Source organism: Phaenicophaeus curvirostris, chromosome 1 (assembly GCF_032191515.1).
Source record: "Phaenicophaeus curvirostris isolate KB17595 chromosome 1, BPBGC_Pcur_1.0, whole genome shotgun sequence".
NCBI classification, from domain to species: domain Eukaryota; kingdom Metazoa; phylum Chordata; class Aves; order Cuculiformes; family Cuculidae; genus Phaenicophaeus; species Phaenicophaeus curvirostris.
Window position 1 is genome coordinate 188915370 of NC_091392.1, and position 13745 is coordinate 188929114.

A 13745-nucleotide genomic window follows, 5' to 3' on the forward strand; every position below is an offset into this window, starting at 1 on the left:
GATTTTTATGTAGCCAATGACCAAAAGAAAAATAAATGTTTTTTTGTACAAAGAAATGCAGTTTTGCAGTATTTGTGCTTAAATAATCATCAAAGTTTCTTTGATGATTTGAAAACTAGGATTTAAGAACTATTAGTATAAGGATTGTGTTGACTTGGTACTTGAGTTGCTTTAAACAAGGCTTTCATAAAATCAATTGTAATTGCTTCTTTGAGATTTCCTGTTACTGGGTCTGAAAACTTGGAGGAGAGCTGGGTTGGTATTGTGGAACACAGGCAGAAATAATAGTTCAAAAATAAACTTGACAGCCAAAGTAGATGTTTTCATTTGAAGGAGACATAGGTTTTCATCACTGTGAGATTTTTGTCACTTTGAGGTTTTTGTCAATGAGTTTTTGATCAAACCTGTTTGTCTTTGGTTTTGTTAGCTTTCTGCATGATTAATTCAGTAGCACTGGAATAATTGTTTGCTTACTTTGACCTACAGATGGGAACTCTAGATGTCCAGTGAAACCTAATTGTAAAGAATTTTCTAAATTCTGGAAAGTAAATTTTTTGTTGGGGCCAGGGTTTTCATTCATTTTTTAAATAATGTACGTTTCACATTCTTAGAGTCTTGGAAAGATAATTTTAAAACGAAAACATTCATTTATGCTGTGTTTCACTTGAACACAAAAGGAGAAGCAGACTTTTCAAAATGTATAAAGTTTATTCAAGAACTCAAGTTTTCAGTTAATTCTTGCAATTTCCTTTTGCATAAAGCTATATATACGTAAATACTAAAGGACTGTGAAATGGAAACAAAGAGGGTTCTGTTTTGGGCAATCACCAATGAAGTTTTACCATTTTGATATTTTTACTTTTCCACTGTGTAACAATGCCACTTTAAACTAGAGAAGAGCATAATCTCCTGTGCCATAATTTTCAGTTAATCTTTAACTACTGAATTTTGATTAAAGCAGAAACAATCATTTTAGAGCATTAAAGAGAGATGGAAAGATATCAGCTTGAAGATATCAGAAATGATAATTTGGTGATATATGAACTATATTGACATTAACAGCAATTGAAATTACAGCATCAGATGGTGGTAATTTTAGCATAAACTTTATTTCCCCACTAACCACACCTAAAAGAAAAATCCCCAAAATGTTCTTTAGTGACAAGAAGTTGCCATCCATGCTTTAAAAAAAAAATCTGCACAACTTATATGATGCAACTATATTTTCAATGTCAATTTTTGTAGCATAATGAAAAGAAGAATGAAGTTTAAACAATGAAGAGGGGAAAATTGGTGATTTGGATGATGGCACAGCAGAGTATTCAGCAGACCTGTTTAGTTTTCTGTCTTACTCAGAATCCACCCATGAACTGAGGCAAGTCCAAAAGCATTATCTCCACAAGAAAGGCAGTAGTTATTGCAATATCAAACTGAGGTGCTGTAAAGTAGTGTTACTAGCCATGGAACTGCACTCTGATTTCCCTTGCTGTATAGCACAGGTTTGTAAAAATGTTAACTAAAATGGAGCAACTCCAATGCAAGATGTTGCAACAGAAGTGGCTTCCAAGTACTCAGCAGTTTAGGAGTTAGATTACTCTTGTGATACATGGAACGACTGGATTCAATCCCTTGCTCTGTATTAACTGGCAAATCACATTTGAAAATGTGACCCCAAACCAAAGCTTAAGATGCATTACAAAATGCTATGTTTGCATTGCCAGCATAATAGGCAGATTGTAACTAATGTGCTTATTTACAGTATCTGGCAAACATCTAGGGATTAGATTAGATTAGGTGAATGAGTAGTTTGGTACCACAGGGAAGTGGGCATATGTCCCTCAACATCAGAAACATAGGTATGCCTGCAACTCAAATGCCTTTGAAACTAGATAGTGGCTGAATTCTCTGAGGATTGGAGCCCCAGTTTTGCTGTTGTACTACATCCATAAAAGGTTGTATACGTGACAGCCCCCCAGATACTTGTAGTAGTGGTTTTCAGGTACCTGGCACATGCAATGCAATGTGCTGTCTTTTATTTTAATACACAAACTTTTGAATGAATAAGCCAAGACTGCTCATAATTTGGATTGTAAAAACTTGCACATGGAGCTGGAGTCACCTAAGCTGACTTTAAGGGAATGCTGAAGACAAGTGTCTGTTTAAGCCTGTCTTGGCTAAGGACTTTAGTAGGGGAGAGAGAGAGAGAGAGAGAGAGAGAGAGAGAGAGAGAGAGAGAGTTCAGAGATACAGTTGTGGAGTAGAAAGAAAGATATTCCTGTCTTTACGGCCAACAGCCCTGGACTCACTACTGAGGGTAGATGTCTAAGCCCAGGAAAAAAGAATTTCAGAAATGGAAGCTACGTGTCTTCCTACTTCTCCCTTAGGCAATATGTTAGTAATTGGAGCACTCTCCAAATAACATGGGAGACCTTGACTCACTTGCCTCCTTTGCCTGAAGAGACCCAAAAGCGCAGCTTTATTGTATCTCCTACTTTTCCTATTGAAGCTCACCTAGTTTGCCTTTATTTCTGAGGGCTCCACCCTGCTAATGACGGGCAATTTCAGTATTGCACATTAGACTCATTGGATAAATTACAAAGGCAGCCCTTAAGGCAGGGGCTACCCAGAGCTTTACTACAGTAACAGTGGATACTGTTAACTGGGGGCTTTTTCTCAACTCAGGCTCATCACTGAGTGTTGGCTTCTTTGCTTGCACACCACAGCTGAAGTAGCAAGTTTAAAAAGTGGCATAGTCATTCTTTCATTGTGATTCTCCTGCCTTAAGGATGACTATTCTTTTCTCTAAAGGATGGACATTCTGTGGTTCAATATGGATAAAAATCTTTCTATAAATAGACACCAAGGCACTACGTGATAGCAGCTCCTAGCTGGGTAACAATATTATCAAAAACAGCATCAAAAGAGTTAAAAACCCATGAGGTTTAAACAACGGAGTATTAAATACAAAACCTGCTACCCAGAGGTGTGCAAACAATTTATTTGTGTTCAGTGCAACGCTGTACAGGGGATTGTGTCTGCAGTTGTGTTTCTCTACACAGTCAATAAATGGTTTGTCAACTCTGGTAAGCATTTACTTTTTATCCAAAGTCCTAATGTAAAAAAGTACTAACAAGTAGTTTTACTCTCTCCGTTTGTGGTGGAGTCTCAGTCTGACAGGATCAGAAATATCAGTCTACAGCTGCAGATGGAAATTAAATAGTCCTATTAATTGAACCCTGTGGGTGCAAAAAAAGGATATTTTTCTCCCAGCACCCAGTTTCTTGTGTCAGACAATCTGGAGCCTCATTAAAGATAGTTTTTTTTTCTTTTTACTAGTCCAGCAGGCAGACCAAACTGCCTTGTTGAATTAGTATGTCCTAAAATATAAAAGGGTTTAAACGAGTACAATGGTACAGGCAGTACAACAAACTATTGCTATTATAAAATACACTAACATATTTCTCTGTTGTATAGTGAACAGATTTGAGACACAGGGAGGTGTAAATGATTCATGGAGCTTTTTGTATTAGTTATTTTTATATGAATCTCAGTAAGAAGCAAGTCAGCATGTATGTTGCCAAATTAAACTAGAAAGCTATTAGCAAATGAACACCTTTTACACAGAACTTATACAAGTACCACATTTTTCATATCTTGTGTTATTGCAAGAACAAAATTGCATAGACCATTTGCTGGCACTTCTGAATTCCCCAGATAATGTGTTGTCTTAGCAAATAGTTCAAGTACTTCCCTCAATTTAATTTCACCCACTAATGCAGTAAGACTTTACATGTAGTGAGAGAAAAAAACCCACAGAGCTCAAAAACATTAACAATGACATAAACAATAGTTCAGCAAGGAGACATTCCTTTTTTTTTTTAATAATCTCTATAAGGCTGTTTTCAAAGTGTTAATGAAAGAACATATAATTTGATTCAAGTCATTCTTCAGAAGTTGAAATGTCATTTGTGCTCTTCTTCCACTTTCACCCTGTAGTCCAGAGTTGTAGATACAGATTTGTTACCTAAATTGAAGTACTTCTTTTTTAAAATTCTGAAAATTCTGCTTTCGGTAATTCTCTTTAGCAATAATATAAAAATCAGCCTAGCAAGGGTGTGTGTGGCTTTTTCTGGTGCCTCACTGGCAGACACGGCTGTATTCTTGACAAGTGGAGCCCACGCCAGCCACTGACAAGTAGAGTTTTCCATCTGGACACACGCAGATTTCATAGAGCCCCTGAGAAATCCCAGAGCCACCCCTCATACCCTCAGGCAATTTGGGCAGTCGTACAGTTTCAGCATCAAGCAAAAGCTGCATGGGAGAAAGCAGGACAAATGGACTCATTAGCGATAATAATGCGTTAGCATGCCATAAAACAACTTGACTTTTTGTAGGTGGTGGTTTAAGACTAGCCTTCTACCCAGACTTCTTATATATAAAGCTGCTCTGAGGCCTAGGCTCTTGGCAGACACTGCAGCATGGGACAGGGCTAACCTGGTGCCTAACCCCTTCCTTAGCAGAGACCTCATGAAGGTCAAGGCCAAGTGCAAGGCCCTACACCTGGGTAGGGGCAATCTCAAACATGGATACAGGGTGGGTGGTAAATGGATTGAAAGCAGCCCTGCTGAGCATTTGGGGCTGCTGGTGGATGAAAAGCTGGCCATGAGCCAGCAATGTTTGCTCACAGCCCAGAAAGAAAACCAAATACTGGGATGCATCAAAGAAGTATGGTCAGTAGGTCAAGAGAGGTGATTCTGCCCCTTGACTCTGCTCTGGTGAGACCCCCACCTGCAGTATTGTGTTCAGCTCCAGAGTCCCTGGCATATGAAAGACACGGACCTGCTTGAGCATGACCAGAGGAGAGCCATGAAGATGATCAGAAGGCTGGAGCCTTCCAATAGCGTGGCGTGGGTGCTGCTGGATACAGGTCTGTCCTGGCCTGGGTTCTGAAGCCTTGCAGCTATGCCAGCTGGTTAAGGATAGACATACAACTTGTTCTGGAGTTCCTCTGTGGAAGAACTGGCACTGTACAGCCTCAAAGAGGGGATAAATAGGCTGCTGCATGTCACGTACTGCTGCTGCTGGGCAGCTCTTAATGATGTCTGCAGAGCTTTACTGCTTAATTTAGCAACTCTGAGGCTGAATGCCTGTCTATCTGCGTGCCAATGACCGTGCTGGGATGCCTGGAGATCACTGTGCTAACGGAGCTGAGCACTATTGAAGTATTATTAGAATGCATTTATCTAAGATAACGTCACTTGGTAGTATTATTTAATCTGACCCATAAACAGAAGTGTTATTATCGGCACTATTAGTTTTAATATCCTGCCTCCTAAAATCTTAGGAATTAAATTAACAGAACTTGAAAAACTATTTGAAGTTATTAGTCATATTCAGACAGCAAGATCAACCACAGTTATGGAAACAGAAGGGCTTGTACTCACCACACCATCACTGCTGTGTAGCTTGATATCCATCTGGGAAAGAGCTTCAATATTCCCAGCTTGCGCTTTGATATTAATTCCTCGTGGTGCATCCATGCTCAAAGATCGAGTTGGTGATTCCAACCTGAAAGCAGGAAATCTGACACTAGCATATTCTCTTATGTTGCTTTATTTTTGAAAAGTAATCTCTGAACAAGGACTTGAAGGATCTTGCCTGGAATCATTAAAGATGCAGCTTTTTTTCTTCAGGTAGACTTGAAAAAGAACATAGTTATTTAGAAACACTGAAGTATCCCAAATGAAAAATATGGATGAATTAATAATAGAAATGCAAGGTATGGTTTCACAGATAACTTCAGATTATTTCAGTGTAGTGGTAATTTATTCTTTAAACCTGAAACCCATTTTTACACTTTTTAGTTTGTTTTTTTTTTTCTTGTCATAAGAAGACATTGAAACTAATACAATTAGTACAGTCTGGAAGTTTTTTAATCAACAAGAGTTTTGACACTGCTATCAGTTAGACCAAGATTTCACTCAGTGAGCGTGTGTTGTTTCATTAGATGGCATATGAAACTTAAAAAACCAACAACCTCATTTGAAATAAAAATTAGACAGTATAACAGAAAGTTGCAAACCCTGTAGTGCCACAAGATGGCAGGAAGGTACTGTATTAACTGAGTAATTAGATCATCTGGTCAGCTGTGCAGGATTAAGGATTTTTGTTTTCCGAGGAGATAAGGCTTTGTTTCTTCAGAATTTTGGTATTGTTTCCATGAGAAGTAACAGAGAGAGAAGTATTAATTACAAAACATGAGAAGGAAAGAAAAAAACCAAGGGCAATAACAAGCTAGTGTTTATATTGCTTCTTTTGACCATTACCTATAACTTCTTTGTCTGGAGGCACTGGGAATACCACAGGATCCGAGTTGATACCTACTGGGTTTTGTTCCTGAATATTGGCTCACTCTTCATAGAATCACTAGACTGGAAAAGAACTTGGAGATTGAGTTCAACCCCACCTGTACACTACTAAATCATATCCCTAAGCACTTCATCTACCCATCTTTTAAATACCTCCAGGGAAGTTGACTCACTCACCTCCCTCAGCAGCCTCTTGATAGCCAGTGCTTGATAACTCTTTTGGTGAAAAAGTCTTTCCTAATGTTCAATCTCATCCTTTCCTGGTGCATCCTGAGGCCATTCCCTCTTGTCCTATCACTTGTCACTTAGGTGAAGACACCAACACCCACCTCTCTACAACCTTCTTTCAGGTAGCTGTAGAGACCAATAAGGTCTTCCCTCAGCCTCCTCTTCTCAAGGCTAAACAACCCCAGTTCCCTCAGCTGCTCCTCATAAGACTTGTTCTCCAACCCCTTCACCAGCTTTGTTGCTCTTCTCTGGACACACTCCAGCACCTCAATGTATTTCTTGTAGCGAGGGGCCCAGAAGTGAACACAGTATTTGAGATGCAGATACACTGCTGAGTACGGGGGCAGAATCACTTCCCTGGTCCTGCTGGTCACACTGTTTCTAATACAAGCCAAGATGCTACTGGCCTTCTTGGCCACCTGGGCACACTGCTGGCTCATGTTCAGTCATCTGTCAACCAACACCCCCAGGTCCTTCTCTGCCAGGCAGCTTTCTAGCCACTCTTCCCTAAGCCTGTAGCGCTGCACGGGCTGCTGTGTCCCAAGTGCAGGACTCGGCACTTGGCCTAGTTAAATCTCATCACGTTGGCCTCAGCCCATTGATACAGCCTGTTTAGATCCCTTTGTAGAGCCTCCCTTCCCTCAAGCAGATCGACACTTTCTCCCAGATTAGTGTCATCCATGAATTTACTAAGGGTACATTCAATCTCTTCATCCAGGTAATCAATAAAGATATTGAACAGAACTGGACCCAGCACTGAGCCCTGGGGAACACCACTTGTGACTGCCCTCCAACCTTCCAACTGGATTTAACTCCATTTACCATCACTCTTTGGGCCCGGCCATCCAGCCAGTTTTTCACCCAGCAGAGGGTATGCCTGTCCGGGCCAGTGGAAGCCAGTTTCTCAAGCGAAATACTGTGAGAAACAGTATCAAAAGGCTTTACTGAAGTTCAAGAATGCTACATCCACAGCCTTTGCCTTGTCCATTAAGCAGGTCACCTTGTCATAGAAAGTGATCAGGATAGTTTGGCAGGATCTGCCTTTCATAAACCTGATCACTGGGTTATCTTGCATGTGCTGTGTGAATGCACTCAAGATGTCCTATTCCGTGGTCTTGCTGATGGATCTCCATGATCCATCATGATTCATGTTGACCCTAGCCTTGATTTTACACCATCAGCCAACGTTAAACAAGTGAATATTAAGGCTAGAGAAAATTAATCAACCAGCAGTCCCAGTTTACTTTACATCCATGTTAACTTCTCTGTTCTGTAGGTTTCCCGGACACACATAAAATAATGAGGGACTCATTGATAATACAGAATTCAGACCTGCGGCCCTGTTCCCAGGTCTGCATGTGCTGACCCGCTGTGCCTTCTGGAAATGTATGGGGCGTGTGTGTGTGCGCATGTGTATGTACTTGCACTCCCAGCAGGTGCTGTGTTGGCTTATGCGTACTCAACAGCTGCCAGTCTGGATAAGCAAAGGACCTTTACTGGGTATGCATCAGACAGTGATTTTAGATGCTGACTGCCAGTCATCCTAGAGGAATGAAATGACTTTGCACACAATAGTTCAGTTCTACCTTTTTTTTTTTGCAGTTAATTCATTAGAACTAGAACTAAAAAGAAGTCAGTTTGTGTTTGTGAGAAGTTTCAGTTGTTTCTCAGAGTTCTGATAAAGTTAAATCCAGCTGGTATCTTAAAACCTAAACCCATGATATATGAGCACAATCAAGCACAGCTACTGAAACTTGGTATTTTATACCCAAATCTGAACATAACTTAAGTAATATTGGCTTATCATTGCTGGCTGGAGGTAACAGGAGATTCTGTTTTCTTTGATCTCTTCAAAGGTCCCTTCTAACCCAAACCATTCTATGATTCTATGTTTCTATGATCTGCCCCTTCGCATCATGTCCTGGTTTAGTTGCCTTGAATCCCTTTAAACTGCAGATTGATAATTTAAATTCCTAACAATGGATAACTGCATCATGGTTCCACATTAGTATCATATCCATAAAATAGTTTGATGCCTTATCCGATAACTCAGATGGCACAAACTTCTGTCATGATCATGCTGAGTACAAAGGCAAGAATATGAGTCTGTTCTGCATCGCCCATCTCACATAGTATTGGCAATCTTCATTACGCAGCGTTTGTTATAAAACTTTTTGGTTTAGAGCCTTAGATTTACACTTCATGAAATTGGAAATAAGATTTTCCCTGAGGGATTTACATGGGAGGTCTGCTTCATGGGACTATTTTTGAATGCATATTTGTATGCACTATATAATGAAAAATTAATCAAAGTTTGTATTTTTAATATTTAAAGTTTAATATACTTTCATAAGTCACTGTCAAGGTAGTTGAATACAACTCAACTTAGGCATAAATTTTTATTTTTTAAGCTCTGTTGAATATTAAAAGAAGGCAGACTGGGACAGATTTTTGAAGAGCTATCAGACCTAGAGTTTGAAAAGCAATCAAACACTGGAGGAATATTTCTTACTTTCTGCCATAATTAAGGCAGGTAGGAAGCCTATGGACTTTGGAAGCATTTACAAATTTATGGTATGACCTACATATAATTTAATTACATGGCAGGATCACATTTGCTATATTAATCACAATCCTAAATTCCAGCTGTTTATACACGTCCTATTTCTAGATTAACTAAGGATAGATTTACCTAAATAAGTCATTGGAGCTTCCTGGAACTGGAAACTACAGCAAAGCTTAAGCAATGATTTTAAAGACTTCTGGAACTATTATGTGTGAGGTTTTAGCAAAGGCAACATTCAGTAACACTAAGGATATATTTCTTCATACAGCACTCAAAGGTTCATTGCCTCAAGTCCAGATGCAACAACAGGGAAACAGGTACCTTGTATAGAAATGACATGACTGAGTTGAACCTTGACTTTAAATGTCTCTTCTCAGTCCCCACTTGGTCCCGAAGACACACAACTTTATCAGCCCCTTAGACAGTAACCTTCAAGTCACCTAAAATTCTTCAGTGGTCCTGGCCCTGAGTGACAAACTTTTGTCACTGGTGGGCAAGTTTGAATTTCTTCTGTACACTTAAGTGTCTGGGGAACACAGAACTGCCCTAGCAGAAGTAATGAATGATGACGATACCTGGATGAACTCAGGGTGTCTCAGAAAGATATAAATGGAGCACTGATTATTAACACTGGTGGTGTTTTAAATAGACATTAATAAAGCAAAATGTGGTTTTATTTTTTATATATCAGTGAACACATGCTGGGAAGAAGTTGCTCTGCGCGATGAATGATTTGGTCAGTCATGAACAAGATACACGACTGTGTGCAGATAATGATAGATAAGAAAGTTTCAAGATCTATTCTCTAGGCAATAAAAGGAGGAAGAGAGTAAGATGGTCTGAGCAAAATGTTGGTGTGCAACCCTCAAAGGTCTTGGCAAAACAATAATTCAATTTGCTTGCCAATGCTGGAGGGTGCTTGGACACTCAGAGGACAGAAGTTGATTGTCTTAAGAACTTTTGGTCCTTTTTTAGTGTTTGGATTTAGGCAGCAGAATGATGAGAGAATATATTGTTACCAGTCACTTTATCTTTTTTTTTTAAATTACAGGCATATAAATGACTTTTTACGGAATGGAGTGAGGATCTTAATCATCTAGAGGAATTAATCTATGTAATGTGCTGTCCTAAATGAGAAATCTGTCACAGCCTGTATCTCATTTGCGAAGATGGATTCTGTACTTAGAAGTAGCTTTTAGATACTGCAGTAGCTGCCGGGGTCTATTAGCAAGTAGTGTGGTACAAGAGGAAACGATCAGGACAGCATGATGTTAGATGCCAAGGACCTGACACCCCCATTATATGTGTTCTGAGGAGTACTCTGGACTAGCTCTTGCCTGGCCCTGAAGAGTGGACAGCCAGAAAGGTTGGAGCATGTTAGGCATTCTCCAGGAAAGCATAGATTTCAGGTAAATTTTATCCAAATGTAATCTTGTTTATGTGCCCTGAACAGTTCCATAATGACATCCAGAATTTGGGGAACTCATTTAGGAGGCTTCCCTCAACAGCACATTCCTAATTCTGAATTAAAATGCTCATGTGGACATATCCATGGAACATGAAGCAACAGAAACCATACCTAGCCTGACTTGCAAAGCAGGCGTTTTGCTTTGCTCTCCTTCACTCTGATCCCTGCAGCCATCTGTATGTTTGTTGGCAAAATGGAGTGACATTGCACTGTCTTCTCTAATGAAAGGTAGGGAAGGATGGGGGAGTAAGTGGTCCATGCTAATATTTCATGGCTCTGTCATCTGCTGGATATTAGTCCTCCAGCAGTCCATTAATACTAAAGCAACCAATTACAAAGAAGACCATATTTTTATTGCTGTCTTCTTCCTTGTTGGTAGGATAGTTCCAGAATTTTACCATACTGTCTTGGTGGGCTGCCAAGGAAATTTGGTGCTGATGTGTACAAAATAATTTATGAAGGACTGTCTGAAAGTCTTCTGAGGGAATCTGGACAGCATCCAGGCTCCAGATCTGAAACCATCCCACAACCTACAGGCTTGGAGGTTCAAACCCTTGCCTATAAGCACGTTGCTAACTCATGGAGACAGTAGAACACCAGAAATTGCTCAGTTGGCTGTGTTCAGGAAGGATGCAAGAAGACTGACAACCTGCTACAGTTGTGGTAAAGAAGCAGCTTAGTTGAGTCATGACTTTGAATGCCCCTTTTCAGCTGATGCATGCTGCAGGAATATTGATCTCTGCTTTCATTCTGTTCTGGCAGGAGATGGAAGGACACCTGGCTGATCTTAAAAGCACCACAATGCATTGTAAAGCTGGTTTTAGTACTGCAGAATAAGTACGATAGTCTTCTGTAGCCCAAGTTTCCTACCGCAGCATGGGACAGCTTTACCCTTACAGCAGGACAGAGGAACCAGCTTGCTCTTTTCAATTTGGGGAATAGTTTATTCTTTCCTTCTGGTCACTTTTTGACCTTTCCATCTTATGAGTCAGCATCTCTCTTGAATTCAATGGGGACAAAATTCCTGGTTATGACTTTAGACAGAAGTTCCCCAAATGTATGTACTCCTCCCAGCACAAACTGGAGGAAGACCAGCATTGATGTAAGTGGACTGGATAGATAGATGGACACTGCTTCCGAAATTGTGGTGCACCCAATAACAGCTATGCTCTGCCCATACACACACATCCAGCCTATTCCTATTACTTCTTCTCCCATTGCTTTTTGGTTAAAATAGCCTGATCAATTTTACCATAAAGAGAAGATTGTATGAAGTGTAAACCTGGCACTAAAGCATTAAAGGTATGATAAAGGAAAGGTAAGGAAGAAACCCTTATATGCCTCTGGCATACAGAAAGTAGTCCTGCCCTTTTGTTCAGGTCTGACCTGAAAGGTGAAAGAGGAATAGAAGAGAATTTAGGCAATCATTAGACATTGTGGAACAGAGGAAAAATAGAAAAAAATAAAGGTAAAAAATGAAAGAAAAAAACCCCAAACAATCTACCCATGAGAAAAAAGAGGGAAAAGGAACATCTTTAACTTGTCAAGAAACTGTCTTGAAAGTCAAAAAGCAACCAAGAGGATTCTGTGGGCTTAACTGACCTTGGTTCTTTGTAGATGTTTGCTTTCAGCTCTGCTCTTTGAATGCATGTTAAACTTTAAAAGGCAATAGGAGTATATTGGCTTTTTGATTAGTCTGAGAGCAGTCTAATTCCCTGGCAATGCAGCTAGGCATTGTAAGAGAGTAAACCACTGCCAGAGCATTCACTAGGTGGCCCAGGAAAAAGACATTGTCAGCATTTACTTATGGTCCAATAGATGGAATTTCAAACCATATTCTGAGAAGATGGATTCCTGTTGACATTAGCTGAGCAAAACTAAACTGGAGTTGTAGAAGTGGATAGCAAGCAGCAGGCACATACTAATGCTACCAGCCAGTTCCTACCCATATTCACTTATCTCCAAGCAGCTTGCTGTTTTGAGGTCAGGCAAGTGAAGAGGGTGATCAAGATATAAGAATTATGATTACCCAAAGCTGTGGATCTTGGTGTTCTGAATTGTGGCTTTTGGTTGTTTGCCAGCAGGTCCAAGGCAAAGAAAGACAAAACAACAGGACTGAGATCTCTATTTTGTTTTGTAAAATCACTTTCTTTGGAATGGCTCCTAAAATTACATCTTCTTGCAAGCAGGAAATATGAGTTTCACAGCATGTTCCAGTAATTGTGGATGTCTTCAGGACACGGAAGTATTAGTATTCAACAGTAAACCCCACTAGCTCTTACTGAATTACAAAAATTACAAAATTCTAATGACTTATTAAAGCTTCTCCCCTGATCAGTTTCTGCACAGTAATGGAAACATAGCAGTTACTTAGTCAAGCTTTAGCACAAAATTCTGATTTGACGTAAGTAAATCTTTCAAATGCTGACTTACTTTTCTTTCTAAAATGTCCAATTTTGCATCACACGTATTGAATTTCTTCATTTAAAAGTGGAATAATTGCTTACCACCTGGATGATGCTGTCTTCCAAATTCCTTCCTTTCACTTTGATATTTTGAGCTTCACTGAGTTAAACTAATTGAAGTGTAATGAAAAAAATTGACTGAAAAACAGCATCCATTTTCCCTTGTCAAGTCCATTAGTTGGTCAATGGTTATATTACGTCATCTTAATTTTTGTAGCTTAGTTCAAAGAACCATTATCCAAAGGTTATTGCTCCTGGGAGTTGCCTATACTAGGACACATACTCTGTTTCAATAAGACCAATGTCAATATCTACACCTCCCTTAAAATAAGCTAGCCTGTTATTTACAATAAAATATAATATACAAACCAGTAAGATTTTAAAGTATCTAATTGGAATAGCAATTATTTAAAACAAAAAAAAGAACTTTTTTTGCAGTTTCTTCCAGGTGCATCTGGCTATTTCATTGCAGACAAATTCACAGGAAAATTTGTAATAGCACAAAATACAGCTTAACGTTAGAACTGTACTTTCAACTTAAGTTTTTACAAGAGGCTACTAACAGCAGTCTAGGACGTCTGTATGGTGTGTATAATATTGCTGCAGGATTCCTTCTCTTAAAAAAACAAGTCATTTTGGAAAATAAAAAT

At 39.4% G+C, this 13745-nt stretch overlaps 1 protein-coding gene across 5 annotated transcripts in view; it reads right to left on the bottom strand.

Moving 5' to 3' along the window:
• Positions 1–688: 688 nt before the first annotated feature.
• Positions 689–13745, bottom strand: part of SGCG (sarcoglycan gamma) — a 131902-nt gene continuing 118845 nt past the window's right edge. For all 5 annotated transcript variants that reach the window (XM_069883238.1, XM_069883235.1, XM_069883237.1 and 2 more), the window contains 2 exons: positions 5445–5568; positions 689–4311 (listed from right to left, as the gene is read on the bottom strand). In XM_069883238.1, the coding sequence (XP_069739339.1) occupies positions 4138–4311; positions 5445–5568 (298 nt within the window). In that variant the 3' untranslated portion in view covers positions 689–4137. The remainder of the gene's footprint in view (positions 4312–5444; positions 5569–13745) is intronic.